Here is a 27,210-nt window from a genome sequence, read left to right on the forward strand (position 1 = left end):
CAGAACTATCACTTTCTCACAACCATGTTGTTTCTGGTACCACATATTGTCACAAGGATCATTACAAAACATGCCCAAGACTTCTTTCAGCAGACAGCAAACATCAGGACTTACCTGCAGGAATGGGAGTATCATCTGGTACATTTGATCCATGCTGGTTTCATCGACCAGTGGGGCCATTGCTACCAACAGGTCCATCACCGACAGTCTATAGCAAGGGAAGTATAAATCTCCATTAATTTAGGCCCAGGGACTTTACACATACTCCTTAAATTTTCACTATTTCTACGAAATAATATTTCAATTTTAATGATGAATCCCAACCACTATTTGACAAAATAACACTGCAATACACGCAGCCAACATTACCCACTGATGAAGTCAGATGCAATGAAATGTAAAACACAATGTGGTAGGGTCAGAGCCTCAAAGTCGGGCCGAGACGAAGGGGGACTCGGCGTGGGGGGGGGGGGGGGGGGGCGGCACCGAAAACAGAGCCGAGAACAAAGGGGGATTGGTGAAGGGGATGAAGAATGGATGTGTACTTTTTGTAACTTCGTCGGCACTTTGTGGCAACTCTTTTGAGTACTTTGTATTGAAAAACAAAGAATTTCACTGCACTGAGCTAGGTACAAGTGACAATAAAGTATCATCATTATATTGTGGGGCCACTGTCACCAGGACATAAGCACATGCAGAATATACACAACATTCAGTACAGGAACAGACCTTCGGCCCAGTTTCCAAACAAGACTCCAGTTTAAACTGCACATCTGTCTGCAGATGGTCCCTATCCCTCCATTCCCTGCCTGCTCATGTGACTGTCAAAAAGCCTCTTAAATGGCACTTTTGTATACTTTCACCACAACCCCTGGCAGTGGGTTCCAGGTACCCAACACTCACTGTGTAAAAAAACTCATCCCGCATCTCCTTTAAATTTTTCCCAGCTCAGCGTAAAGCTGAGGGGGCACAGCGGTAGAGTTGCTGCCTTACAGCACCAGAGACCCAGGTTTAATCCTGACCACAGGTGATGTCCGTACAGAGTTTGTGCGTTCTCTCCATGACCTGTGTGGGTTTTCTTCGGTTTCCTCACACACTCCAAAGCTGGACAGGTTTGTAGGCTACGCGGCGCGGTAAAATTGTCCCTAGTGTGTCGGATAGTGTACAGGGTGATCGCTGGTCGGCGCGGACTCGGTGGGCCGAACTGCCTGTTTCCGTGCTGAATCTCTAAACTAAACTATGCCCTCTCGTACCTGACATTGAAATCTGAAGAAGGGCCTTGACCCAAAACGTCACCCATTCCTTCTCTCCAGTGATGCTGCCTGTCCCGCTGAGTTACTCCAGCATTTTGTGTCTACCTTTGAAATACAGCAGCTCTCACCTGCTTCACAAGGGCACCAAGGAGTGAGTAATAACCTGCTGATTTGCCCACTGACAGGCACATTTCCAAACTGAACAAAATAAACCCGCTGGTCCTTACCTTGTGAATGCTGAACTCTCCGATTTCTCCAGCTTCTCTTTGGCCTTGTCGAGGAATCCACACACCAGCTGTGAGATGGCAGGGCAATACATTGTCCAGTTCTATGTCACCATTAGCACAATGCAGACATGTGCACATTTAAGCTCTCAATCTTTCCAATAGCACCCACCCTGGCCTTCAACCAGTGCTCCCACACACACAACTCCAGGTCTCACCATAACCCTCACAGCCGACCCGAGCTCCCGGCTACATGATGCTTCCCCCCTCCCTCAGAACCCCATGCTACACAATCCCCCTACCCCTCTCCCCAAGAACTCCCCGCTACATGATGCTCCTCCTCTCTCTCAGCTACACAATGCTCCCCCCTCGCAGAACCCTCAGCTGCATGATGCTTCCCTCCCCCCCCCAGTACTTCCAGCTACACGATGCTCCCCCCTCGCAGAACCCTCAGCTGCATGATGCTTCCCTCCCCCCCCCCAGGACTCCCAGCTACACGATGCTCCCCCCTCGCAGAACCGCCAGCTGCATGATGCCCCCCCCCCAGGACTCCCAGCTACATGATGCTCCCCCTCTCTCCGACACGGCTCCATGACCTGAGTGCCAGAGTGAGGCCACAGCAAAGCCCGAGCGAGGATGAAGAAAAGATGTTCACACTGGGCCCTGAGTTACGGTGTGTCCGTCCCATGCTGGGCCTACCTTCTGCTCCGCCAGGGTCATATACATTTTGATGGTGTCCAGCACGGGGAGTCGCTGGGCAGGGCTCTCCCCACTCTCCGGCTGAGTGCAGTAAACGTTGAACAGAAGCGGCAGGAAGTTCTTGGCAAATCGACTCACTTCCGCACGGTCTGCGTCTGGAAGAGCGAGAGGACGTTTGACCGGTGAGACGCGGGAGATGCCTACCCCCCCCCCCTCCCAGCCCCGCCCAGACCAAGCGCTGCGGCTCACATTAACATCACGCAGCAGTTGCCAACGTAAGTTGAGCATCCTTCCCACTGGAGATTGGGGGAAGAGTAGGATGGGAACAGGGTCTGGCGGAGGGAACGGGTGAACGGTCCTGGGTTGGGTGCAGGGTATTGGGGATGGGGTGGGTGAAGGGGATTGGGGTAGGGCAAGGAATGAGGATTTGTGCAGGGTCCCGGGGGAGTGGATGGGTGGGGGAGGTGTGGGTGTAGGGTCCTGGGGTGGCAGGGGGTTGCAGGGTCCTAGGGTGGGGGAGGGTGCAGGGTGCAAGGGTGGTGGAGGGTGCAGGGGTGGGGGCAAGGTCCTGGGGTGGGCTGGTCTCTGATCAATGGCTGGGCCTTCTCCGATCACTGACCAGCTAGTGAGGGGTCCACTGCTCCTGGATCAGCCTGAACCAGCTGAAGGGCCACTCACCATTCTCACAGCCTTTGCTGATCAGGGCTCGGAGAGCTTGGCAGACGATCGGTCGCAAGTCTGGCCTGTCACTGATGGCCGTTCCCAGGGTCCTGGCAATATTTTTAAATGCCACGACCGTGTCTGTGGGTCTGGTGCAGAATCCCGGCAACATCGTCCATATCTAAACAAAGCATTATCATTGACGTGACCAGCAAATGATCAGGTCCTTACAGCCCAAATCCATCACAACCTATGTTGGGGAAATCAGCCAACATAATTAAGGTCCATCTTCACCCCGTCATTCCCTCTGCTCTCCCGTTATTCCCTCCTCTCCCCCGTTATTCCCTCTTCTCCCCTCTGCTATTGGGCAGAAGGCAAAAGCTTCAAAGCTTCACACCACCAGATTCAGGAACACCTTCTTCCCCGCTGTAATCAGACTACTGAACACACCTCCCACAAGTTGGGCTGTAGTCCTGACCTCCCAACCTACCTCATTGCAGACCGTGCACTTTTTACCTGCACTTTCGCAGTAACTGTACTACTTTATTCTGCACTCAGTTTGTTTTCTCTTTGCTTTGCCTGTTGTATTCGTGCACGGCGCGATTTGCCTGGATGTTTTTCACTGTATCTTGGAACACGTGACAGTAATGAACCTATACAAATGCCCAGTCAGAGACGACATAAGTTTGATACTAACCAAAGTTCCCTCTTTACTGTCCCATCAAACACTCCCAGGACGTACGCTATCCGACTGGCACTCAGTACCGGTCGTCATGTCCCCACAACGCAGGGCGGGACCGTGGTGCTGCGGACGTGCCGCTGCCCGCCAGCCCTGGCGATCGAGCGCCTTCCACGCCGCCTGTGACAATGTGCACGTTGTCCATGGCTGCTGAGCACCCACTGGCACTGCACCCCACCCCCTCGTTTAAGGCATGCAAGTTATTAGGCTCAGTGGTCATTCCCAGATTATGAAAGAGTAACCTGCTGCACGTTCACACTGACCATGACCTGTTGGCGGTGTGGCCCAGTGCCAGCTCTCCCGATGCAGTCTCACGGCACATCCAACCCTCCCTCCGTACCAACCAAGTGCCCACCAGACCTGGCGCTGTATTTGGCCACTTCTCTTGGGAACCTCGCAGAGTCACACGGCATGGAAGCAGGTCCTTCGGCCTGACTTGCACACACAAGCCAACATGTCCCATCTACACTAGTCCCACCTGCCTGCGTTTGGCCACATCCCTTAGCAACCTTTCCTATCCATGTGCCTGTCCAAGCATCTTTCAAATGTAGTCATTATACCTGCCTCAACTATCTCCTCTGGCAGCTCATTTCACATATCCACATCGGTGAAAAAGATGGCCCTCACATCCCCCTTTAAATCTTTCCCCACCCACCTTAAGCCTGTGCCCTCTTTTAGACGTTACCATCCTGGATTAAAGACTATGACCATTCATCCTATCGATTCCTCTCGTGATTTTTCTTAAACCTCTACAAGATCGTCTTTCAGCTTCCTAAGCTCCAGGCTATCCGATCTCTCCTTATGACCCAAGCCAAGCCCCAATCCTGGTAAAACTATGTGAATCTTTGCTGCACCCTCTCCAGCTTATAGCACCTTTCCTATTGCTAGATGACCAACACTGTATACAGTACTCCAATGCTGTGCTTGTACATACTGATGGCAGTGCCAGTTCAGTCTCACTGCCTCAGCCATGTGACCTTACCTGCCACTGCAAAGTGTCGTAGATTTTGGCTTCAAGAGATTGGCCAGACTCAGCAAGTTCCACAGCTGCAGAACACAAGGCACAAATAATTCATGGGTTACATCTGTACTGCGAGGCTCATTCCCACTCACACCGCACAAGTCACATACCCTGGTAGCACAGCCCCGGGGTGTCCCCGTCAGTAGACCATGTCCCTGAGCAACTCGACCCTGTGCCTCAACAGTTACACAGCACGGAAACGCACCCTTTGGCCCACCATGTCTGTGTTGTCCACTGATACCTATCTCTCTCTCTTCTAAATCCATTTCGAAGGATCCGGACATAGCCCTCTATGTCTGGGCATTTCCAGTGCTTACCTAAATATACGTTAAATGTTATGAGTATACTCTCGCCAACGCTCCCAACCAGTGCGTTCCACATTTTATCCACCCTCTTGGTCAAATATTCTCAAGTTCCCTCTAAACCTCTCCCTCTTTCCTTCAACCCTTGCCCTCTGTGCAAAGACTCCTCTGTGAAAAGGAATCCTCATTATCATAAGTCATGTTACAGCTTTATGGTATTTTTGTTAGGCTGCATTTGGACTATTGCGTGCAGTTCTGGTAGCCGCATTATAGGAAGAATGTGGAATCTTTGGAAAGGGCGCAGAAGGGGTTTACCAGAATGCTGCCTGGATTAGGGAGGAGCAGCTATCAGGAGAGGTTGGATAAACGTATTATTTTCTCTGGAGCGTTGAAGGTTGGTGGTGCAGGCGCGAAGGGGCTGATAGCCTGCTCCTGTTTTCTTGTGGTCACCTCCTTAACCAGACTCACAGCCTCTACTTCACTTCCCTTCCCCCACCAACTCCCCCACCCCCCCCCCAATCCTCCACTTCTACCTTCCCACCCTTCGAACCTTAACCTTATCCCCCACCCCCCCAAACTTACTCACCTCTATCCCTACCACCACCGCCCCTCCAACCTTACCACCCTCCCCTAAGCCCACAGTACCTCTGCTCTTCAATTTTGCTGCCAGAGGCAAGAAGTATTTGTTGAAGAAGGCGAGCTGAGTCTCCTTGACGTGGTCTCGGATCACGGGGATGAGCCAGCTCCGTGGGAAGTCCAAGCTCTTCCTGGAAGAAAGGACGTTCCTGTGAGAGTGAAGGGCAAGGCTGTCGGGAGGAGGGAACCCTGGCTGTCAAGGGATATGGAACCAGTGGTAAGAACAAGGGGGCATGTGCCAGGAATAGGCAGCTGCGGTCATGCCAATCGCTTGAAGAGTATGTGATGGAGAAGTACAGATAGGAAGGAAATCAAGAGGGCAAAAAGACACGAGATAGCTTTGACAGATGAGGCAAAGGGGAATCCCAAGAGATTCTAGTATAATAAATGAAAAAGAGTAATCAGGGAAATAATAGGTCCTCTTAAGCATCAATGGGCTCATTTATGTGTTGAGCTATAGGAGATAGGTGTCATTTTATATGAAGATTTTTCGTGAACCTACTTTGAAGGTCATGGAAGCTAAGCAATTTGGGGAAATAAATAGTGATGTCTTGGAACATAACCACGTTACAAAAGAGGAGGCGCTGATCATCTTAAAGTGCATAAAGATGGATCAATCCCTGGGTCCTAACTAGATGTATTCCTCTAAACAGGAGGAGCATTGCAGGTGGTTTAGTTTAGTTTAAGTTTAGAGATACAGCAAGGAAACCTTTGGCCCACCAAGTCTGTGGATGTTGTCTATGTGTACTGTAGCAATGCCTTTGACAAGCCCCCCCCCCCCCCCAGTAGGCTGGTCTGGAAGGTTAGATCACATAGGATCCAGGGCAGCTGCTAAAAGCATTGGGTTAGTGGTTGTAGTCAGAGTGTGGAAGTGGAGCAATGTTGTTCACATGGGTGAGCTGGGGTCTGTGTGTCTCTACTGGGTTTACTGTTGTTTATCTATGTTAACGATATATAGATGTTTACTCTTCATCTCAAAAGGCTTCATTAGAATTGCCTAACACTACTCTCTCCTTATTGAAACTTGTAGAGTCTGCCTAAACATGTTACACTTTTGTTCAGGCACAGAATTTGTATGTTCTCCCCGAGACCTGCGTGGGTTTTTACCGGGATCTCTGGTTTCCTCCCACACTCCAAAGAGGTACAGATTTGTAGGTTAATTGGCATGTTGAAAATAGTAAATTGTCCCTAGTGTGTAGGATAGTGTTAGTGTGCGGGGATCACTGGTCGGTGCGGACTCGATGGACCAAAGGGCCTGTTTCCGCACTGTATCTTTAAACTAAACACTCTTATTGCTGCATCTTTAATTTAAAAATCCACATTTTCCTGACAAATGTCAGGTTAACTCCTCTACAAATCCCATGTTCTCTCTCAGCTTTCTTAAATGGGCACATTACACCTGCTATCTCCAGTTTGGTGGAACTGTTCATGGACCCAGGAAATTTGGGAAGATCTGTTTCCTCCACACATCCATGGTATGGTCCTTTATTTGTCACATGTACCGAGCGAGGTACAGTGAAATTCATTTTTGTATACATTTCTGTACAAGTAACACGATACATAAGCACTTAAATACATCGCTAATGCCTGTGATATTCCTGCAGTCACCTCTTTGGAACCCTGGGTGGCAGGTTCCCAGTTCAAGGATACCGTTTAATCTAATTAATGTATTCTGTACTTGTCAGCTTCTTTAGAGTTCTTCCTATTTTACTCTAAATATTGGTTTATTGTCAGTAGCAATTTAACTGGACAGTTGCGACTGTTTCGCCAGGTTTACTTACCCACATCATCAGCCTCGCCTAGAGAGAGGTCACTCTCTAAACGCAGCGTTTAATCTCACTGGCATCTGCCCAGAGTTTACAGGGTTTCTTCAAATCCACTGTTTAACTGCTGACAAAACCTCCAAGACAGTTTTCTGATCTACCTTATCCCATGGAATCTTTCATTTATATTCCAGAGTCCAACTTCCACCACTATCTCTCAAACTGCATACAAACTGTATCAGTCTTTGATTACCCAGCTCCACAGAATCCTTTATACCTCACTTAGCATTCACAAAGCATTCCTGGCAACAAGGGGGCTTGTGAAATAGGGGTGATGTAGAATGATACCAGGCCACATGCATTACTGATCGCAATGCAGGGAGTTCTGCTATAATGCAATAGCTGCATTTCTGAGAAACCTTGTGTTTAGTTTAGTTAAGTTTAGAGATCAGCATGGACAGAGAACCTTCGGCCCACTGAGTCCGCGCTGACCAGCGATCCCCACACATTAACACATACTAGGGACAATTTACAATTATTCCAACCCAATTAACCTACAAATCTGTATGTCGTTGGAGTGTGGGAGGAAACCAGAGATCCCGAAGAAAACCTACACAGATCAGAGAACGTACAAACTCCGTACAGACAGCACCCGTAGTCAGGATTGAACCTGGGTCTCTGGTACTACAAGGCAGCAACTCTAACACTGCGGCACCGTGTTATAGACAGTCGCATTACAAAAACAGAATAGAGGAATTGCTCTTCAATTTCAGCAACCCCCACCCTATGTTTTCAAGAGACATTGGTGTCTGATGGCTGCAGGGAAACACGCTTTGTAACGTTACCCAATGTGTTACATAGACAGGTGATGAGGACACTTTGTGAGGATTACCAGTGTGAAGGACTGTCACTGACGCGGATGGCATTTTTGGTGAGCTAAGGCGGAACATTGTGACCCTGATAGCATGGCACGGGTGGATAACTGGGGAGAGGGAGATCAGCTGGCAGGTTTTTTCAAAGACGAGCCCCATGCATGCCCCACACTGCCGCACTCACTCTGTGCCATCAATCTGCAGAGGAATAGCCCGTAAAACAGTCTCAGCTCCCATCTTCTCCACCGCCATACCCACGGCACGCTCCAGTTCCAAGACATTGGGGAAATGTGGAGTCGTTCGTAGATCACAGAGGGCCTGCAGACACTGAGAGCAGGAACACGGGTCAGTACAGCTGGACCTGCCACAGCTGGAACCCCCTCCCTGCCACAGCTAGATCCACTGCCACAGCTGGATTCCCCCCAGGCCACAGCTGGAACCCCGCACACCACCTGCCCCCCCCCCCCCCCCACAGCTGGATCCCCGCACACCACCTGCCCCCCCCCACCTGCCAGTTGGATCCCCGCACACCACCTGCCCCCCCCCCCACCTGCCACAGTTGGATCCCCGCACACCACCTGCCCCCCCCCCCACCTGCCACAGCTGGATCCCCCACACCACACCTGCCCCCCCCCACCTGCCACAGCTGGACCCCCCACTACAGCTGGATCCACTGCCACAACGATTCACCGCCACAGCCACATCTACCGTGACCGGGTAACATACCCTCCCATGTACCGGAACCCTGTTTCCTACTCTCCCTTCTGAAGCACCAGGGGCCCAGTTCCCTCAACCCCCTTCCACTGAATTGCAGGAAGTGTTGGAGTAACATCAATAGCCCAGAATACGCACACGTGACACCGCCAAGGTCCCAAACGTTCCCGATCGCCGGAGTATCACTGCACGCAGAACTCCCCACTCCGCATCGCCAGAGAATACCAGATTCCCTGCATCTCCCCCTCCCCAAACTACGGTCAACACTCCCCCCAGACCCACCCTCCCCAAACCCCTGCCCTCCCCACCCCAGAATTACTCTCCCTCCCATTCCCCCTACCCCAAACCCCACGCCTCCTCAGAATCACTCTCCCTCCCACTCCAAATCCACACATGGGGCCCTCCCAAACCCCATCCCGGGCCAAGCCGCCTCCCACCTCTGGTCCACACATCCATCACTGGGCCCAGCATTCCACTCCCCCCACCCTAGAGCAGCCCTGCACCACATTCCTCCCCCTCCCCAGTCCCACACTCCCCCCACCTCAGGCCCTTTGCTTTCAACTCCCCAACACAGGACACACTCCCACCTGCGTCATTGCTGGCGAAGCTTGAGAGCCGATCACTTCAAAGAAGGCGGCGAGAACGTCGAGAACACTGGCCCAGGACGTGTAGAAGCGATAGGCCAGGGCCTCCTCCACAGCCCTGCAACACATCACATCCGTACAGCAGGCAATCTGGGCCAGCCACACTCCCCTCCTCTCCCACCCCACTGCCCACCCTCCTCCCCACTTATATGCCCACTCCCCATACCTCCACCCACTCCCGCCCCTCCTCCCTCTACCTCTGCACCTTTTCTCCCGTTCCCTACCCCTCCTCCACAGCCCTGCAATACATTATTTCCAAATGTGGGGAGAATATCAGTACACTGAACGATCTGAGACAGCCACACTCCCCAACCCCCCCGCCCTCTGTCCCTCCCCAACCCCCCTTCCCATCATTCCACCGCTCCCCCTCCCCATCCCTCCAACCCTCCTTCCCATCTACTATTACCCATCTTGTCCTCTGGGCCCCGTTTCCATTACATGACAACACACCTGGCCAATTGCCAGGTTAACTCACCCCTCTGGGCGCTTACACACACGCAGTCCAAACCTGTCCTTGACTTTCTCACAATTTGCTATCCACTCCCACGATTCTTCCTCCACTACGTCTATTACACCACATCCGCTTTTCTAAAGCTAACACCCTCTGTCAACTCCATGGCTCACAACCCCGATCAGACATCTCACCTGAACATCTTGCAGACGTGGGAGGCGGGACCCGAGGGCGAGGACGAAGCAAAGTCTCCGATGTCAGTGGTGAACGGAGCCACGCATTCCTGAAGCAGCACCTGCAGCTCGTGAACAGTTAGACCATGGGGTATCCGTGAACAGTCACACCACCAGCAGCTCGTGAACACCCACAACCCGTGGGGAGTGCGTGAACATTCACACCGTGGGCGCTCGTGAACATTCACACCATGGGCGCTCTTGAACATTCACACCGTGGGCAGTTCGTGAACTCTCACACCATGTTCACGAACACCCACCTCCCCAACACCCGCAGCAGGGTTCCATGCAGGCAGACCTGAACACCCGGCAATACCATCAGACCAAGGCCAGCAATGATCACCTCCAGCAGCAGTTGAGCTTCCCTTCACCCTCAATGACATTACCGTTAGCCCCACCATCAACGCATCCAGCTCACCAATGGCCTGATATTTAACTACAACAGCCACCAATGTCCAACTGCAAGAACAGCATCTCAATATCCTGCAACACTTTCATTAGAGCAAGGGACAACCCATGACTAGTGAGACACCTGTGCAGGCTGGGAGTCATACCTTGTCTGAGGGAACATGGCTGAGAGTCGATCATGGCTGAGAGTCGACTTGCCAGTGTTGCAGATGCACCCGGAGCAGAGCAGAGCGGAGCTGCCGCCGATGACCACACTGGTTCAGTGTGGAGTCCATGCCTGACCACAGCGTGTGCTCAGTAACAATCAGGCACGGTTGACAACCGGAAGAACCCGTTATCAGTCAATGACCACGTCTAACCAGAGGGATGGAACGATATAATCTTGGCCTTCAATGAGATTCACATACCAAAATTGACAGGGGAGAGCCGGTGGATGTAAAATTGACAGGGGAGAGCCGGTGGATGTGGTGTACCTCGACTTTCAGAAAGCCTTCGACAAGGTCCCACATAGGAGATTGGTGGGCAAAATTAGAGCACATGGTATTGGAGGTAGGGTACTGACATGGATAGAAAGTTGGTTGACAGACAGAAAGCAAAGAGTGGGGATAAATGGGTCCCTTTCAGAATGGCAGGCAGTGACTAGTGGGGTACCGCAAGGCTCGGTGTTGGGACCGCAGCTATTTACAATATACATCAATGACTTGGATGAAGGGATTAAAAGTACCATTAGCAAATTTGCCGATGATACAAAGCTAGGTGGCAGTGTGAACTGTGAGGAAGATGCTATGAGGTTGCAGGGTGACTTGGACAGGTTGTGTGAGTGGGCGGATGCATGGCAGATGCAGTTTAATGTGGATAAGTGTGAGGTTATCCACTTTGGTGGTAAGAATAGGAAGGCAGATTATTATTTGAATGGTGTCAAGTTAGGAAAAGGGGACGTACAACGTGATCTGGGTGTCTTAGTGCATCAGTCACTGAAAGGAAGCATGCAGGTACAGCAGGCAGTGAAGAAAGCCAATGGAATGTTGGCCTTCATAACAAGAGGAGTTGAGTATAGGAGCAAAGAGGTCCTTCTGCAGTTGTACAGGGCCCTAGTGAGACCGCACCTGGAGTTCTGTGTGCAGTTTTGGTCTCCAAATTTGAGGAAGGATATTCTTGCTATTGAGGGCGTGCAGCGTAGGTTTACTAGGTTAATTCCCGGAATGGCGGGACTGTCATATGTTGAAAGACTGGAGCGACTAGGTTTGTATACACTGGAATTTAGAAGGATGAGAGGGGATCTTATCGAAACGTATAAGATTATTAAGGGGTTGGACATGTTAGAGGCAAGAAACATGTTCCCAATGTTGGGGGAGTCCAGAACCAGGGGCCACAGTTTAAGAATAAGGGGTAGGCCATTTAGAACAGAGATGAGGAAAAACTTTTTTAGTCAGAGAGTTGTGAATCTGTGGAATTCTCTGCCTCAGAGGGCAGTGGAGGCCAATTCTCTGAATACATTCAAGAGAGAGCTAGATAGAGCTCTTAAGGATAGCGGAGTCAGGGGGTATGGGGAGAAAGCAGGAACGGGGTACTGATTGAGAATGATCAGCCATGATCACATTCAATGGCGGTGCTGGCTCGAAGGGCCGAATGGCATACTCCTGCACCTATTGTCTATTGTCTAAGTCCCTTGCTGCCAACATCCAGAGATAATCATTGACCAGAGACCCAAATGGACCAGCCACATGAACACATCAATGGTAAGGGTTGTGCAGGAAGGAACTGCGGATGCTGGTTTACACCAAGGGTAGACACAAAATGCTGGAGTAACTCAGCAGGACAGGCAGCATCTCTGGAGAGAATGGGTGACGTTTCGGGTCGAAAACCTCAAGGATTGTGTACAATCAGTGATGCAGCCAAATCCTTTCCACCACCACAGTTGTAAGGTGGAGGTGTTACGACATTTCTCAAAGTCCGCACCAACCCAGCTCCAGGAGAAGGCAAGCAGCATGATACCATCTCCAAGCATGCAGTCAGTGTGACTGCCACTCTATCAATACCCCAAAGATTCATCTTCATATCTCAACACACCATGGACATCTGTGCTACCCACTAATGCATTACCCACCCAGACTACTCACACACAGGGTGGTGGGTGTGTGGTGCAAGCTGCCAGAGGACCGGTACAGCCAGGGACAATAACCATATCAAAAGAACATGTACATGGACAGGAACAGTTCAGAGGAATATAGGACATGCACACATGCATGTACATACACACATGTACATGGGCGCACACACATGTAGACATTCACACGCACGCAAAAGAAACCATTCATTTCAAACCCTGTCACTATTCCAAGCACAAGCTGTGGTGGGAGGGCAATTCGTCCTGAGTCGACCAGATGCCCTCTTCTCTGAAATCACATTCAGACCTCTTCCTTCCATCCATTCAGCGCCACCCCTTACACATCAATACTGAGGGTCAGTCCCACTGGCGAACCACTCACCTTCATGGTGGCGGCTGCCGCTGACAGCAGCTGGGTGTGGTGCGAGAGCAGGCAGCTGATGGCCGTGGAGAAGATACGAGGAAGGTGAGCCAGGCACAGTGACCCCTGCAACCTGGGGACAGAGCAGTCAGGCTGCGTCAAAGCACACCGCAACCCCCTTCCCACCGGCATCCTCCCTCCCCCTTCCCACTGACACACCGCACTCCCCCCTCCCATCGGCACCACGCTTCCCACCGGCACTCCCCTCACCCCGGAACCCCCCCTCAGCACCCCCCTTCACCCTCCTGCTGGAAAACCACACACCAACTCCCACCGCCCTGCACCTTCCACTGGCAAACAGCTCTCCCACCCACCAACTCCCACTGCCCGAAGTACACTTTGCTCCCAACACCCAACTTTATTCAGCTGCCCCCACCCTGAACATAACCCCACCCCACAAAATACCATCACCTTCACCAAAATATCCCACCCCATAATACCCCTATCCTGAAAATGTCTGCCGTGGTTACTTTCACCACCACTCTCAAAATATCCACATCCCACAAAATAACCCCTGCCCCGAACATAATCCCCACCCTCACCCCCAAAATAATCCCCCAGCCTTCATCTCCAAACTAATCCCTTGCCCCAGAATCCCTTGCTCCCCCCACCCATGCCCCTGGTTTCCTACACGCATGTTCCATGCCAGGGACTGGGTGCGTGTTAGAGAAATAGGTGCAGTAGTAGGCCATTCAGCCCTTCGAGCCAGAACCGCCATTCAATATGATCATGACTGATTATCTAAAATCAGTACCCCGTTCCTGCTTTTTCCCCATATCCCTTGATTCCGTTATCCCTAAGAGCTAAATCTAACTCTCTCTTGAAAACATCCAGTAAATTGGCCACTGCCTTCTGTGGCAGAGAATTCCACAGATTCACAACTCTCTGGGTGAAAAAGTTTTTCCTCATCTCAGCCCTAAATGACCTACCCCTTATTTTTAAACTGTGACCCCTGGTTCTGGACTCCCCCAACATCGGGTACATTTTTCCTGCATCTAGCCTGTCCAATCCCTTAATATTGTTATCTGTTTCTATAAGATCCCTCCTCATCCTAAATTCCAGTGAATACAAGCCCAGTCGACCAATTCATTCATCATGTGTCAGTCCCGCCATCCCGGGAATTAACTTGATGAACCTACGCTGCACTCCCTCAACAGCAATAATATTCTTCACAATTTAGGAGACCAAAATTGCACACAATACTCCAGGTGTGGTCTCACCAGGGCCCTGTACAACCGCAATAGGATCTCCAGCTGATGATGATCAGCCATGATCATATTGAATGGCGGTGCAGGCTCGAAGGGCCGAATGGCCTACTCCTGCACCTATTTTCTATGTTTCTATGTTTCCTTGCTCCTAAACTCAAATCCTCTCGCAATGAAGGCCAACATGCCATTAGCTTTCTTCACAACCTGCTATACCTGCATACTTACTTTCAGTGACTGATGTACAAGCACACCCAGGTCTCGTTGCACCTCCCCTTTTCCTAATCTGACACCATTCAGATAATAATCTGCCTTCCTGTTCTTGCCAACAAAGTGGATAACCTCACATTTATCCACATTATACTGCATCTGCCCACTCACCCAACCTGTCCAAGTCACCAATGCAGCCTCATAGCATCCTCCTCACACCTCACACTGCCACCCAGCTTTGTGTCATCCACAAACCTGGAGATGTTACATTTAATTCCCTCATCTAAATTGGTAATAGATATTTTAAATAACTGGGGTCCCAGCACCGAGCTTTGTGGCATCCCACTGGTCACTGCCTGCCATTCTGAAAAGGACCCATTAATTCCTACTCTTTGCTTCCTGTCTGCCAACCATCTATCCATGTCAATACCCTACCCCAATAGCATGTGCTCTAATTTTGCACAGTAATCTCTTGTGTGGGACCTTGTCAAAGGCTTTTTGAAAGTCCAGATACACCACATCCACAAGCTCTCCCTTATCCATTCTACTTGTTACATCCACAAAAATTAGTCAAGCATAATTTTGATCTTTACCGTGACAGGTTGCAGTGAGCTTTCTCCATGACGGTGAGCCAGGCCAGCATGGGCTGCAGGTCGTTGACACTCGGCAGGTAATCGTACAAAGCCTGTCGGTTAAACACACAGCTCAGTAAATGAATGCCCCTCATCATCCCCTTTCATCCCCCACCACCTGGGGTTCCATTCCTCCAAACACCCACTGACCTAACCCTAACCCACCCTAATCTCCCACCAAACTAACCCCCCCCCCCAATCCCGATGACCTAACCCGTCTCTAACCACCACCCACCTAACCCCCAGCCCACCGCCATCCCCAGCACTCACGGTTATTATCTGTGCGTTCAGCTCAGCTGTCAGGGTTGACGGGCCAGGTTTAGCAGCAAAGAGGCCGTGGAAGGCTTGCATCGAGCAAGCTGTGACCATCTGCAATGGGACAGAGTGAGGCAGCATGAGATGGGACCAGGGCTGGCTTATGGGTCAGCACCTCGGGCTACTTGTGGTCCTTGGGGTACAGCAACCACTTCAGCAGCAATCAGCGAGGTCTATACCGGCCCACGCTCACAGAGACAGTGCCCAATAACTGTAGCATCACAGTCCACACCGATCCCCTGCTCACTGACACGATGCCCAGCCACCTGGTATCAAGGTCAATAGACAATAGACAATAGGTGCAGGAGTAGGCCATTCAGCCCTTCGAGCCAGCACCGCCATTCAATGCGATCATGGCTGATCACTCTCAATCAGTACCCCGTTTCTGCCTTCTCCCCATACCCCCTCACTCCGCTATCCTTAAGAGCTCTATCCAGCTCTCTCTTGAAAGCATCCAACGAACTGGCCTCCACTGCCTTCTGAGGCAGAGAATTCCACACCTTCACCACTCTCTGACTGAAAAAGTTCTTCCTCATCTCCGTTCTAAATGGCCTACCCCTTATTCTTAAACTGTGGCCCCTTGTTCTGGACTCCCCCAACATTGGGAACATGTTTCCTGCCTCTAATGTGTCCAATCCCCTAATTATCTTATATGTTTCAATAAGATCCCCCCTCATCCTTCTAAATTCCAGTGTATACAAGCCCAATCGCTCCAGCCTTTCAACATACGACAGTCCCGCCATTCTGGGAATTAACCTAGTGTCAACACCAGCCCCCCCCCCCCCCCCCGCTGATCTTCACAGACTCCACTGTCCCCAGTGACTGAGGAACAAGGTAAACACCACCCAGCCGATCCCACCCCTCCGCTCAGTGAGATAGTGCCCAGTGACTGCAGTATCAAGGTCAACACCGACCCTGCTAATCTTCACAGGCTCCACACCGAGACAGTGCCCAATAACTGTAGCATCACAGTCCATGTGTATTGTTACGGCAGAGATAGATTGATTCTTCATTAGTACGGGTGTCAGGGGTTATGGCGAGAAGGCAGGAGAATGGGGTAGGAAATATCAGCCATGATTGAATGGCATAGTAGACGATGGGCCGAATGGCCTAATTCTGATCCTATCACTTATGACTAATAAACACCAGCACCCCCCCTCCCCCTCTGAGACTGGAGAGCCTGTGGCTGTTTGCTTTGTAGCGGGATTAATTGAAATAACTAAAGACTAAGTTGTCTCAGTGATGGGAGGATGGTTTAGTAACAGGGTACACTGATATGATAGTGGAAGGAGATGCAACTGTGGCTTTCAAAACAGAACTGGAGAAACAGCTGGTGGAAAGAGACGGCAGGAGATGGAGAGCGACGGAACGGAGTAACGAGTCAGTGCTGTGAACACGGAGCAGGCTCATCGCCCAGGAAGCATGCCCTCTCTGTGTCACGACCTTTCACTCTCCCCTGCCGAGTGTGCGCCTGAAACGGGGAGTTACAAGTGTTGAACGTTGCACCTTACCACATTGCCCAGGGTCATGACCCTCAGCAGAGTCTCACAGCACGACTTCACAGATTTGACGGAGAAACACGAGAGCACTTCCTTCAGCAACCCCAACAGGTGCAGTGTGGTGGCACCCTCCGTGCTGCCTGCGGGAACACACATTAACAGCAGCTGAGAACCCCTGGTCCTCCCACGTGATCCATCCGGGCACCCTGTACTAGGCACCCATGATTCTGGAACCATTTGCACAGCACAGAGAAAGTCCAAAATGCATGCCAACTGCGATACCTGTCCACTCTAATCCTATTTGCCTGCAGGTCCCTTTCCTATCCATGAACCCGTCCAAATACCATTTAAATGTTGTAATTGTATCAGCCTCCACCTCCGGCAGCTTGTTCAACAAAAACACCGTCATTCTAGTGAAAAATATGCTCCTCTTGTCCCGTTTAACTGTCCCCCCTACATCTTCAATCTATGTCCTCTACATAGAACAGCACAGCGCAGCAACAGGCCCATGAAGACTATGCTGAACATGATGCCAAATTAAATTAATCCCTTCTCCCTGCAAATGATCCGTATCCCTCCATGCCCTGCATATCGATGTACCTGCCTAAAAGCCTTTTAAACACCATTTTCATATCTACCTCCACCACCAACACTCCAGACACTCACCACACTAAATCAAAGTTAGTCCAGCCTCTTCTTCTAGGTAATACCTTCTAATCCAGGCAGTATCCTGGTAAACCTCTTCTGCATACTCTCCACATCGTGTTGAAGTAGGGCGACCAGAACTGCACGCAACACTCCACATGCAGCCTCACCAAAATCCTACAACGCTGCAACATGACTTCCTGACTATTACACTGAATGGCCTGTTGCCTCATACCATATGCCTTGTTTATAAACGCTCATAATATCATCCCTCAGCCTCGACACTCCAGAGGAAAAAGCCAAAGCTATCCTTTTAATTCAAACACTCCAGACCAATTACTAACCATGTCAACTACAAACTCATAATCTTATCCATATCTTTCCAGCTTAATGACACCCTTCCTCGAGCCACGTGACCACAACTGCACACAACTCTCAAGTGTGGTCCCGCCAACACCCATACAACTGGAACACGACATCCTAACTATTATGCTCAATGCCCTGAACAATGAAGGCAAGCGTTCCAAACACCTTCTTCATCATGGAGTCTAGCAGAGCCCTGCCATGCACTGTGCAAACCCTGCTCTAGTTTAACCCACCAAGTGCAACACCTCACACACGTCTGAATTAAATTCCACCTGCCATTCCTTCATCCACTTTCCCAGTACTGCTGTAACCTTATACATCCTTCCTCACTGCGGCACCAATAGTGGTGTCATTTTCATTTACTAACCTCCTCCCCAGAAACCCTCCCCAAACCCTCTTTTCCCAGACCTCCCCCTCCCCAGAACACCCACTGCCCAGATCACCCATTACTCCCCTCTCTCATCCAGCCCCCCCCTCCCCAGAAACCCCACATCCTTTCCCATCCCTCCCCTTCCCCCCCACCCCTCCCCTTCCCAAGATCCCCCCCCCCCCACCAACCCACCTCCGTGCTCCTCAATCTTGTTGATGCAGAACTTGGCCGTTGATTGTGCGGCTGGGTGAATGGGCGGAGCCGAGTCTCCAAACATGAAGTCGCTGCCCCTGAGGATGGAGCAGATGCCGCGCTGGGCCTCCTTACGCACCTGAGGAGGACAGGGCAGGGGAGTAGTCACGGGCCCAGAGCTCCCACCCAAGCCACCTCCGTCCACCCGACCCCACCCCCCCCCCCTCTACCGCCCCAAAGCCCCACCCCCTCTCCAACACATCCCCTGCCCCCTGAGGATTCAGCAGGCACCGCGCTGGGCCTCCTTACGCACCTGGGAAAAGCAGGGGGTTGTAGTCACGGGGCCAGAGCCCTCAGACCCCCCCCCCAATCCGCTCTAAACCCCCCCACCCCCCCCCCAATCCGGTCAAACCCCCAGCTCACCGGCAGCTCTCATCAGCACCGGCCTCTCACCTTGGGTTTGACGTGCACGCTGATACTGAGGAGACCGTGGTAGATTTGCAGCGTTGAGGGGAAGGTCCACACATCCGCATCCTGCCGGCGCAGCAGCGTGGAGAGACAGCAGACTGTCTGCAGTTGTGGGGGGAGATGTTACCAGAGCACAGACAGCGACTCCCCATCCCACAACACATCCCACAACACCCCACCCCACAACCAGGCCTGCTTCACATCAGGAGCCCCCTGTCTAGCCCAGGTTCATCCCAGGACTCTCCCATACCATGACCAACCTTGCTTCAAATCCAGGACCCCCAGCTCCAGACCCGCTTCATTCCAGGACCCCCTCCAATCCCCTGTTCTAGCCCTGCTTCACCCCAGGACATCCGCATTGCAGGACCTCCTCCCTCCCCAGTTCTAGCCCTGCTTCACCCCAGGATGCCGCCCCCCCCCACGTACCAACCCTGGTCCCAGCCCGGGGGTACGGTGCCCGGCCTTGCCCAGCCACTCACCCGCCGCAGTGCCAGCGCGGAGCCCGCTCCCGTCTGAGCAGCGAGCAGCTGCATCAGAACCTTCGCTGTTGCCGAGAATTCCTTCCTCAGGACTGCCGCCGGAACCCTGTAATCAGGACAGGAGCGAGAGTGTGGACAGGGGTGAGAGGAAGGTGCGAGTGAGGACAGGAGCGAGAGCAAGGGAGAGAGGGAGATTGGGGACAGGGGCGAAAGCGAGGAAGGGGGTGAGAGCGAGGGCGGGAGCATTCGGGGGCCTCTGCGCTTCAGAAGCACCAGCCTAACGGGTTACCTCTTCACATGGGGGCAGACACCAGGTTACCCGAGCTGTGACAGACTGCAGCACTGCAGGAGCAAGGTTTCCATTGTCCCCATAGAACAGTACGGAAGAAACAGGCCCTTCGGCCCACTTCTCTGTGTTGACATCAGCACACGTTAATGTGAGACACTTTGTACACACTTCAGGCAACATCTGCTTTTACGTGCAGGAAAGAACTGCAGATGCTGGTTTGAGTCGAAGGTGGACACAAAATGCCGGAGTAACTCAGCGGGTCAGACAGCATCTCTGGAGAGAAGGAATGGGTGACGTTTCGGGTCGAGACCCTTCTTCAGACTGATGTCAAGGGAGTGGGCGGTACAGAGATAGAATGTAGTCAGAGACTGGTGGGAGAACTGGGAAGGGGAGGGGATGGAGAGAGGGAAAGCAAAGGCTATTTGAAGTTAGAGAAATCAATGTTCATACCACTGGGGTGTAAGCCACCCAAGCAAAATATGAGGTGCTGTTCCTCCAATTTGCACTGGGCCTCACTGCCAATGGAGGAGGCCGAGGACAGAAAGGTCAGATTGGGAATGGGAGGGGGAAGTTAAAGTGCCGAGCAACCGGGAGATCAGGTAGGTTAAGGCGGACTGAGCGGAGGTGTTCAGCGAAACGATCGCTGAGCCTGTGCTTGATCTTGCCAATGCACAGAAGTTGACACCTGGAACAGCGGATACAGTAGATGAGGTTGGAGGAGGTGCAAGTGAACCTCTGCCTCACCTGAAAAGACTGTCAGGGTCCTTAGATGGAGTCGAGGGGGGAGGTAAAGGGACAGGCGTTGCATCTCCTGTGGTTGCAGGAGAAAGTACCTGGGGAGGGGGTGGTTTGGGTGCGAAGGGACAAATTGACCAGGGAGTCGCGGAGGGAATGGTCTCTGCGGAAAGCAGAAAGGGGTGGAGATAGGAAGATGTGGCCAGTCGTGGGATCCCACTGGAGGTGGCAAAAGTGTTGGAGGATTATATGCTGTAAGCGACGGCTGATGGGGTGGAAGGTGAGGACAAGGGGGACTCTGTCCTTGTTGCGAATGGGAGAGGGGGGGGGGGGGGGCAAGAGCGGAACTGCGGGATATCGAGGAGACCCTAGTGAGAGCCTCATCTATAATGGAAGAGGGGAATCTGCTTTTATGTGCTCATTCAATAAGGCATTGTGCTTACAATTCAAGCAAGAGTGCTCAGAGTAACACACTGTCCTTGTTCACTGAGCATCACACTTACACTCACACCTAAAGTGCACACTTGGTTCTTACATGCAGTCAACGTATCTTCCCAATGGCCCACCAGAGGCATCTTATTCACACTAAGACCACCTTAATCAGAAACACGGGGCATTTTACTCTTGACTTGCACCCTACGCACTGATGAGTCTCAGACCTCTAATGTTTAGACTCACCGTTTCATCGCCAGGCTCAGGAGGTATACAACAGCTGCCACCGACTCCTCGGTCTCCACCGCCTCCAACGTCGTCATCTGTGGAGCACAGCGGGAAGTCAGTATCAGGGGTCACACATGCACGCTATCTATAGCCCATACACTAGATCACACACATGCTGTCTACAGCCCACACACACGAGGATCACACGCACACACTGTCCACAGCCCACACACGGGGATCACACGCGCACACACAGTCTACAGGCCACACATGGGATCACACACATGCTGTCTACAGCCCACACACGGATCACACATACACACTATCTACAGCCCACAGGTCAGAAGCAGTGTGACAGGACCCCAGATCTGTGACCTTAATCTTCACTTGAGTGTGTAAGGGAAAGATGCAGAGTCTGATACAGATAGTGAGCAAGTTCACTGAACAGCCGCCCGGGCTGAATTAGTATCATGTTCCCATCCGTGCTTCTGTGGGAAATACCAAGGGCAGCACAGTGGTAGAGCCAGAGACCCGGGTTCGATCCTGACTACAGGCGCTGTCTGTACGGAGTTTGTATGTTCTCCCCATGACCTGCGTGGGTTTTCTCCGAGATCTTCGGTTTCCTCCCACACTCCAAAGACATACTGGTTTATAGGTTAATTAGATTGGTGCAAATGGAAAATTGTCCCTCGTATGCATAGGGTAGTGTTAATGTGCGGGGATCGTTGGTCGGTGCGGACTCGGTGGGCTGAAAGGCCTGTTTCCACGCTTCATCTCTAAACTAAACTAAGCCAAGAGCAGCGAGACTGCTGAATACCAACACATGTTCACCCAGAGCTTGGTGACAATGGCCCTGTGAACAGGGCTGATGGGGAACTGAGCTCTGGTACTCAGCGTGAAACGAACAGCTTTAAGAATTACCTCGGCCAGTGGCGTGCAATGAGGTCGGGAACGGTCAGGAGGAAACTGGGGAAACGTCCATTCCTGCTCCATTCCACAGGGAAATGTTCGTCTCCCACCTTTGTAAGTGGCCCACCCAATGACAGATTGCTGGTGAATCTGTGACCATTTTGCACGCTGACTTTGTGAACTGAAATCATCAGACCACATTTTTTTAAATAACAATATTCAAAGCACAGATATTAGTTTTGAAAACAAAACTGTTGAGATTCAGTGTTCTAAAAATTGTTTATTCATCGGTGATAGGACCAGAATTAGACTATTTGGCCATCAAGTCCACTACGCCATTCAATCATGCCTGATCTATCTTTCCCTCTTAACCCCATTCACCTGCCTTCTCCTCATAACCCCTCATGGCTGGTACAAATGCCAACCTCACCCTCCCTCAAATATCTCCCCCCCAGCCGCAGCGAGCACAGACCTAAACAAGTGTATCTGAAACCTGGCCAGCCTGCGCAAGTGAAGCATCAGCCTTACAGCACCAGCCTGATTCTGGGGACCCCCTTGCATTGGGCATGTGACGGGCACAGGCACAAACTCACCAATGCAGCAAAATACTCTGTTTCTGTCTCCTTCCCTCCTTGAGAGCGAATCACCTCAGTGACAGCAGCAAACACCGCACATATCTATAAAATAAACACACACAGCAAATGTTACACAGCTGTACACATATTATGGAACCAAAGACTAATGTGAAAAGAAGCAGTGGAGTTGCTGCCTTACTGCACCAGAGACCCGGCTTCGATCCTGACTATGATTGCTTGTCTGTACGGAGTTTGTACGTGCTCCCCGTGAGCGGTGTGGGTTTTCTCCGGGATCTCCGGTTTCCTCCCACACTCCAAAGATGTACAGGTTTGTAGGTTAATTGCCTTGGTATAATTGTAAATTGTCCCCGGTGTGTGCAGGATAGTGTTACAGTGTGCAGTGATCGCTGGTCGGTGTGGACGGTGAGCCGAAGGGCCTGTTTTAAAGCCATTTGGCACATGAATCCCCTGCAGATCCTTTGCATTCCCACATTGCGTGTAAATACTCTCATTCTCTTCTGAATGCCTGAATGATTCGATTTCCACGACAACTGCCGCAGTGAATCCGTCTCCATACAGTGAAACCTCTCCATATAAAGGTTTTGCCCACAACACGCCTGGACGTCCTGATCTCTACTTCTAACTATACACAGGCAACAACTGTGATTCATTTACCCCAGCTAAATCACCGAGGCCTTGAACACCTCTATCAATCAGCATTCCTTGTTGAAAGGGGAGAACGGTGGCAACGAGAATGGATGAGAATCGACAAATGAGCAGGGAAGCTGAAGGGTAAAGGCAGGAACCAGAGGACCATGTAAACAGATAAAGTGAGCAGAACAGGGCTGGTGATCACTTGTAAAACTCAATTAGGCCTTGCAGAGTGAAGCTGAGGCAGGTACTACAACATTTAAAAGGTACATGGATAGGAAAGGTTGTGAGGGATATGGGCCAAACGCGGGCAAATGGGACTAGCTTGGATGAGTATCTTGGTCAGCGTGGACAAGTTGGGCTGAAGAGCCTGTTTCCGTGCTGTATGTCTCTACTGATGTTCTAGTCCAGGGAGCAGAGATAAAGAACAAGAGCACACTGCTCTTGCATGCTGCACCGTCACGCCACCCAAACATTCACCTCTTTGTGGGCAGCAGAGCCGGATTCCCAGTAGCGCTGAACTCGGCTGAAGGTCAGGTTGCTGCAGTCCGACAGGCCACTGAGGAAGGTGCCGCCGGTCTGTTCAGTGAGGGCATCTCCTTCAGTCTCCAGCACCGACCCTCCTGCTGGCCCCTCCTTTGGGCCGATCGAGAAGCTGTTGGACTGGAGCTCATTGTGCAGTTTCAGCACATCCACAGTCAGGTCACTGGGCCCTGAGGAGCAAAAACATTCAGAGGTAAAGAGCATCATAAAAACACAACACCTCTGAAAGTACGGCGATCAGCACTTGTAGAGCAAATACAGAATAAGGTCAACTTTAATAAAAAGGGAATGGAGATATTAATGGCACTCTGACGATTCTCCAGGTTGAAATAACATTTAAAAGACACTTGGACGGGTACATGGATTCACTTGCCCACACTGGATATATACCTCCTTCTACTTGATCAGAACTTCATTTTCTCTCGTCATCTCGGGTTTCCTGCTCCTAGCAGTCTTGCCCTTCACTTACAGGAATATATTGGCTTTGATATTTATTGGAAAACAACCCCTAATCTAGGGTCGGATTAACATAGGAGCAAATTGGCCTTGTGTACCCTCTCATCCCGACCCTCTCATTCCTCGCTCATCCGCTCTTTTCTCTCAAGTCCCCGGGCCACTTTCACCACTTCATTCCCCCCCCCACCCCCATCTCTCCCACTCCTCCGACCCTCCTTCTCCCTACTCCTCCGGCGCTCTCTCCCCACTCCTCTTCCACTTGCTCCACGAATCCTCTGCTGCTCACTCTTCCACATACCTCCCGCCTGTTCTTTCCCTACCCCTCCACCCCTCCCTCTCCTTGCTAGGGCCTTCTCTCTCTCTTCACTCCTGTGGTCTTCTCTCTTTCCCCACTCCTCCGGCTCTCTCCTTCTCCGCACTCCACTGGGCGTCTCTCTCCCCAATCCACCTTACCTCTCGCCTCCCAAACTTTCATCCCTCCAAATAGCTACTGTTCCAGTCCTTTCTTCCACCAATCTACCTCCCCCCCCCCTTTATTCCCAGTCTTCTGTCCCACTCTCCCTTCTCTTCTCCATCCCACTCTCCCCTTGCGCATCTCCATTACGCTCTCTCCATTTCCTCCGAACCTCTTTCCCCCCCCCCCCTCCTCTGGCCTTTACTTTACATTTCTATAGGCATTTTCCCTCAGACTTTCGGCCTTTTCTCAGCCCCTCCCTGTCCGTACCTCTCTCTCTACTCCTGGCCCATATTCCCAAAATTCTGGAACTCTTTCTCACCCATCCCAAAAGCTCGGGCCCTCTTTCTCACCAATCTCCTGGCCTTCTCTCCTCACTTCCAGGGCCCTGTCTCCTCCTCCACTCTTCTTCCACCTCCTCTACCCACACCTTGCATGTCTCTCAGCATCCATTGCTGCAGCACTCCATACCCCGCCCCTCTCACCCCTGTACCTCCAGTCCCGCCGCTATTCACTCCTCCGGCCCTACCTTTTCCACATTCCTCCGGCCCTCCCTGTCTCTACTTCTCTGGCACCCTCGGCCCCCACTCCTCCGGCCCTCTTCTCGCCATCCTCCGTCATTCTCCCCACAGTGGCGCAGCGGTACAGCTGTTGCCTTACAACGCTTGCAGCACCGGAGACGCGGGCTCCATCCCAACCACAGGTGCTGTCTGTACGGAGTTTGTACGTTCTCCCCGTGACCGCATGGGTTTGCTCCGAGATCTTCGGTTTCCTCCCACACTCCAAAGACGTACAGGTTTGTAGGTTAATTGGCTTGGTGTATGTGTAAAATTGTCCCTCGTGTGTGCGCGGATCACTGGTCGGTACGCTCAGTGGGACGAAGGGCGTGTTTCCGCACTGTATCTCTAAACTAAACCGCTCCATCACACACTCTCTGAGAGTCCCGTATTAGGCCCGCAGGCCGCTGTAGGCCCCGACAGTGTCGGCTAACGGAGCTCGTTAACATTAACGGAGTTCGGGGAGCGGGGCCGAGTGTAATTGGAGAGCGGAGACAAGTGTGTTCGCCGAACAGAGGTTGCAATCCGCCTCCCGGCCCGGGCAGCCATCATTAGTGGAGCGGGAGCACGTGGCCGCTGGCTGGGTGAGGTCACGTGGGGCGCGGGCGGTGATGTCTCCTTGTCCCGTATTTAAGGCTCCTTTATAACATACTAGACCATGTGGACCCGTTGTGCCCAAACCTCTCCTGCATTGGTGCAGCACCCTCTCCTCCCCCCTCAACCCCCCTTATCCTCCCTCCCTAGGAGATAGATTTCAACTTTGAAATGTGAATAACTTTAAAAATAAAGTACCGATTTCAATGAAACTTCTTCCATTAGCACCGAAGGGACGGTGAGTAAGGTGGACCTAAAATTGTCACGCTATCGTGTACCGTTTTGACTGTAGTTCAGGAACAAACAAACAAACAAACAAACAAACGAGAGTTTTTGTATATAGATGCTACCAGCTCAATCCAGCCCTGCCCTAATCAAGTTCCTCCGTAATGCCATCAAAACTGGCCTTTTCGCAACTTGGGATTTCAACTTTCGACTAGTACTACCCTTTGCCATGACAATTTAAAAAATAATAGAATAATGATCACTGGTTCAAAAGTATTCCTCCACTGACACTTCAGTCATCTGCCCTTCTGCCTAACTTCCCAATACACTACATACAGTAATCAAATTCCACTCCATTCGAGCCCCAGCACTATGGCGGTCCCAGACAGTTCTCGGGTTAAACGATTGCAACTATTATTCTTGCAGCAATCTGATCCACATGTTTATTCCTCGAAGTTCTGCTCATAATCGAGGGGGGTTGGAGTACCGTCCGATCAAAGTGATCACCCCTTATTATTTCTCGATCCCACACATTTAGTCCCTCTGTCCGTCCGCCCCCACCCCCCAGATCACAACCCCCTCCTGCAACTCCTGCCCCCCAACACTGAGCCCAGCGGCCGCTCCCAACCTTCTGGAACATTCCACCACAGTCTCCCCCCCCCGGGTCGCAGCTCCTGTCCGCCGCAGGCCGCGGTGGACGAGCTCCGAGGCCCGAGCAGAGCAGCACATGGGCACCCGCTCCCCGCCCCCGCTCACCCGCCGCTCGGCTGTAGAAGCGGCTCCGCGCCGCATCGCGAAAGCGGCGGCTCTGCGGGTTGGATTCGCTGCTGTGGCCCTTCTTCCAGCGGTTCAGTTTCTGCTTCACCCCAGATCGTAAGCGGCCGCTCCGCGCCATCGTACAGCACCCGGCGACCCACGACCACAGATACTGGACCCGGTCGCACACCGCGCCTCCTCCAGGCCGGAACGGTACTGCAGCCACGGCCGCACACCGCGCTTTCTGCAGGCCGGAGCGCTACTGCAGCCGGGATCGC

The 27,210-nt window shown here is 51.9% G+C and overlaps 1 protein-coding gene across 1 annotated transcript in view; it reads right to left on the reverse strand.

Annotated features, from left to right (window-relative positions):
• The window catches only part of rrp12 (ribosomal RNA processing 12 homolog), a 39,387-nt gene extending 12,177 nt beyond the window's left edge, over positions 1-27,210 (reverse strand). The window contains exons 1-20 of the mRNA XM_078413263.1: positions 26,933-27,210; positions 23,828-24,060; positions 22,715-22,798; positions 21,231-21,307; positions 19,529-19,634; positions 19,035-19,151; positions 18,582-18,720; positions 17,021-17,148; positions 15,465-15,563; positions 15,156-15,247; positions 13,109-13,220; positions 10,173-10,273; positions 9,471-9,585; positions 8,354-8,496; positions 5,544-5,665; positions 4,558-4,622; positions 2,855-3,017; positions 2,177-2,331; positions 1,481-1,548; positions 115-208 (exon numbers count right to left, since the gene is read on the reverse strand). Of these exons, the coding sequence (XP_078269389.1) occupies positions 115-208; positions 1,481-1,548; positions 2,177-2,331; positions 2,855-3,017; positions 4,558-4,622; positions 5,544-5,665; positions 8,354-8,496; positions 9,471-9,585; positions 10,173-10,273; positions 13,109-13,220; positions 15,156-15,247; positions 15,465-15,563; positions 17,021-17,148; positions 18,582-18,720; positions 19,035-19,151; positions 19,529-19,634; positions 21,231-21,307; positions 22,715-22,798; positions 23,828-24,060; positions 26,933-27,071 (2,352 nt within the window). The 5' untranslated portion in view covers positions 27,072-27,210. The remainder of the gene's footprint in view (positions 1-114; positions 209-1,480; positions 1,549-2,176; positions 2,332-2,854; positions 3,018-4,557; positions 4,623-5,543; positions 5,666-8,353; positions 8,497-9,470; positions 9,586-10,172; positions 10,274-13,108; positions 13,221-15,155; positions 15,248-15,464; positions 15,564-17,020; positions 17,149-18,581; positions 18,721-19,034; positions 19,152-19,528; positions 19,635-21,230; positions 21,308-22,714; positions 22,799-23,827; positions 24,061-26,932) is intronic.

This window comes from Rhinoraja longicauda, chromosome 16 (genome assembly GCF_053455715.1).
Source record: "Rhinoraja longicauda isolate Sanriku21f chromosome 16, sRhiLon1.1, whole genome shotgun sequence".
NCBI lineage: Eukaryota > Metazoa > Chordata > Chondrichthyes > Rajiformes > Arhynchobatidae > Rhinoraja > Rhinoraja longicauda.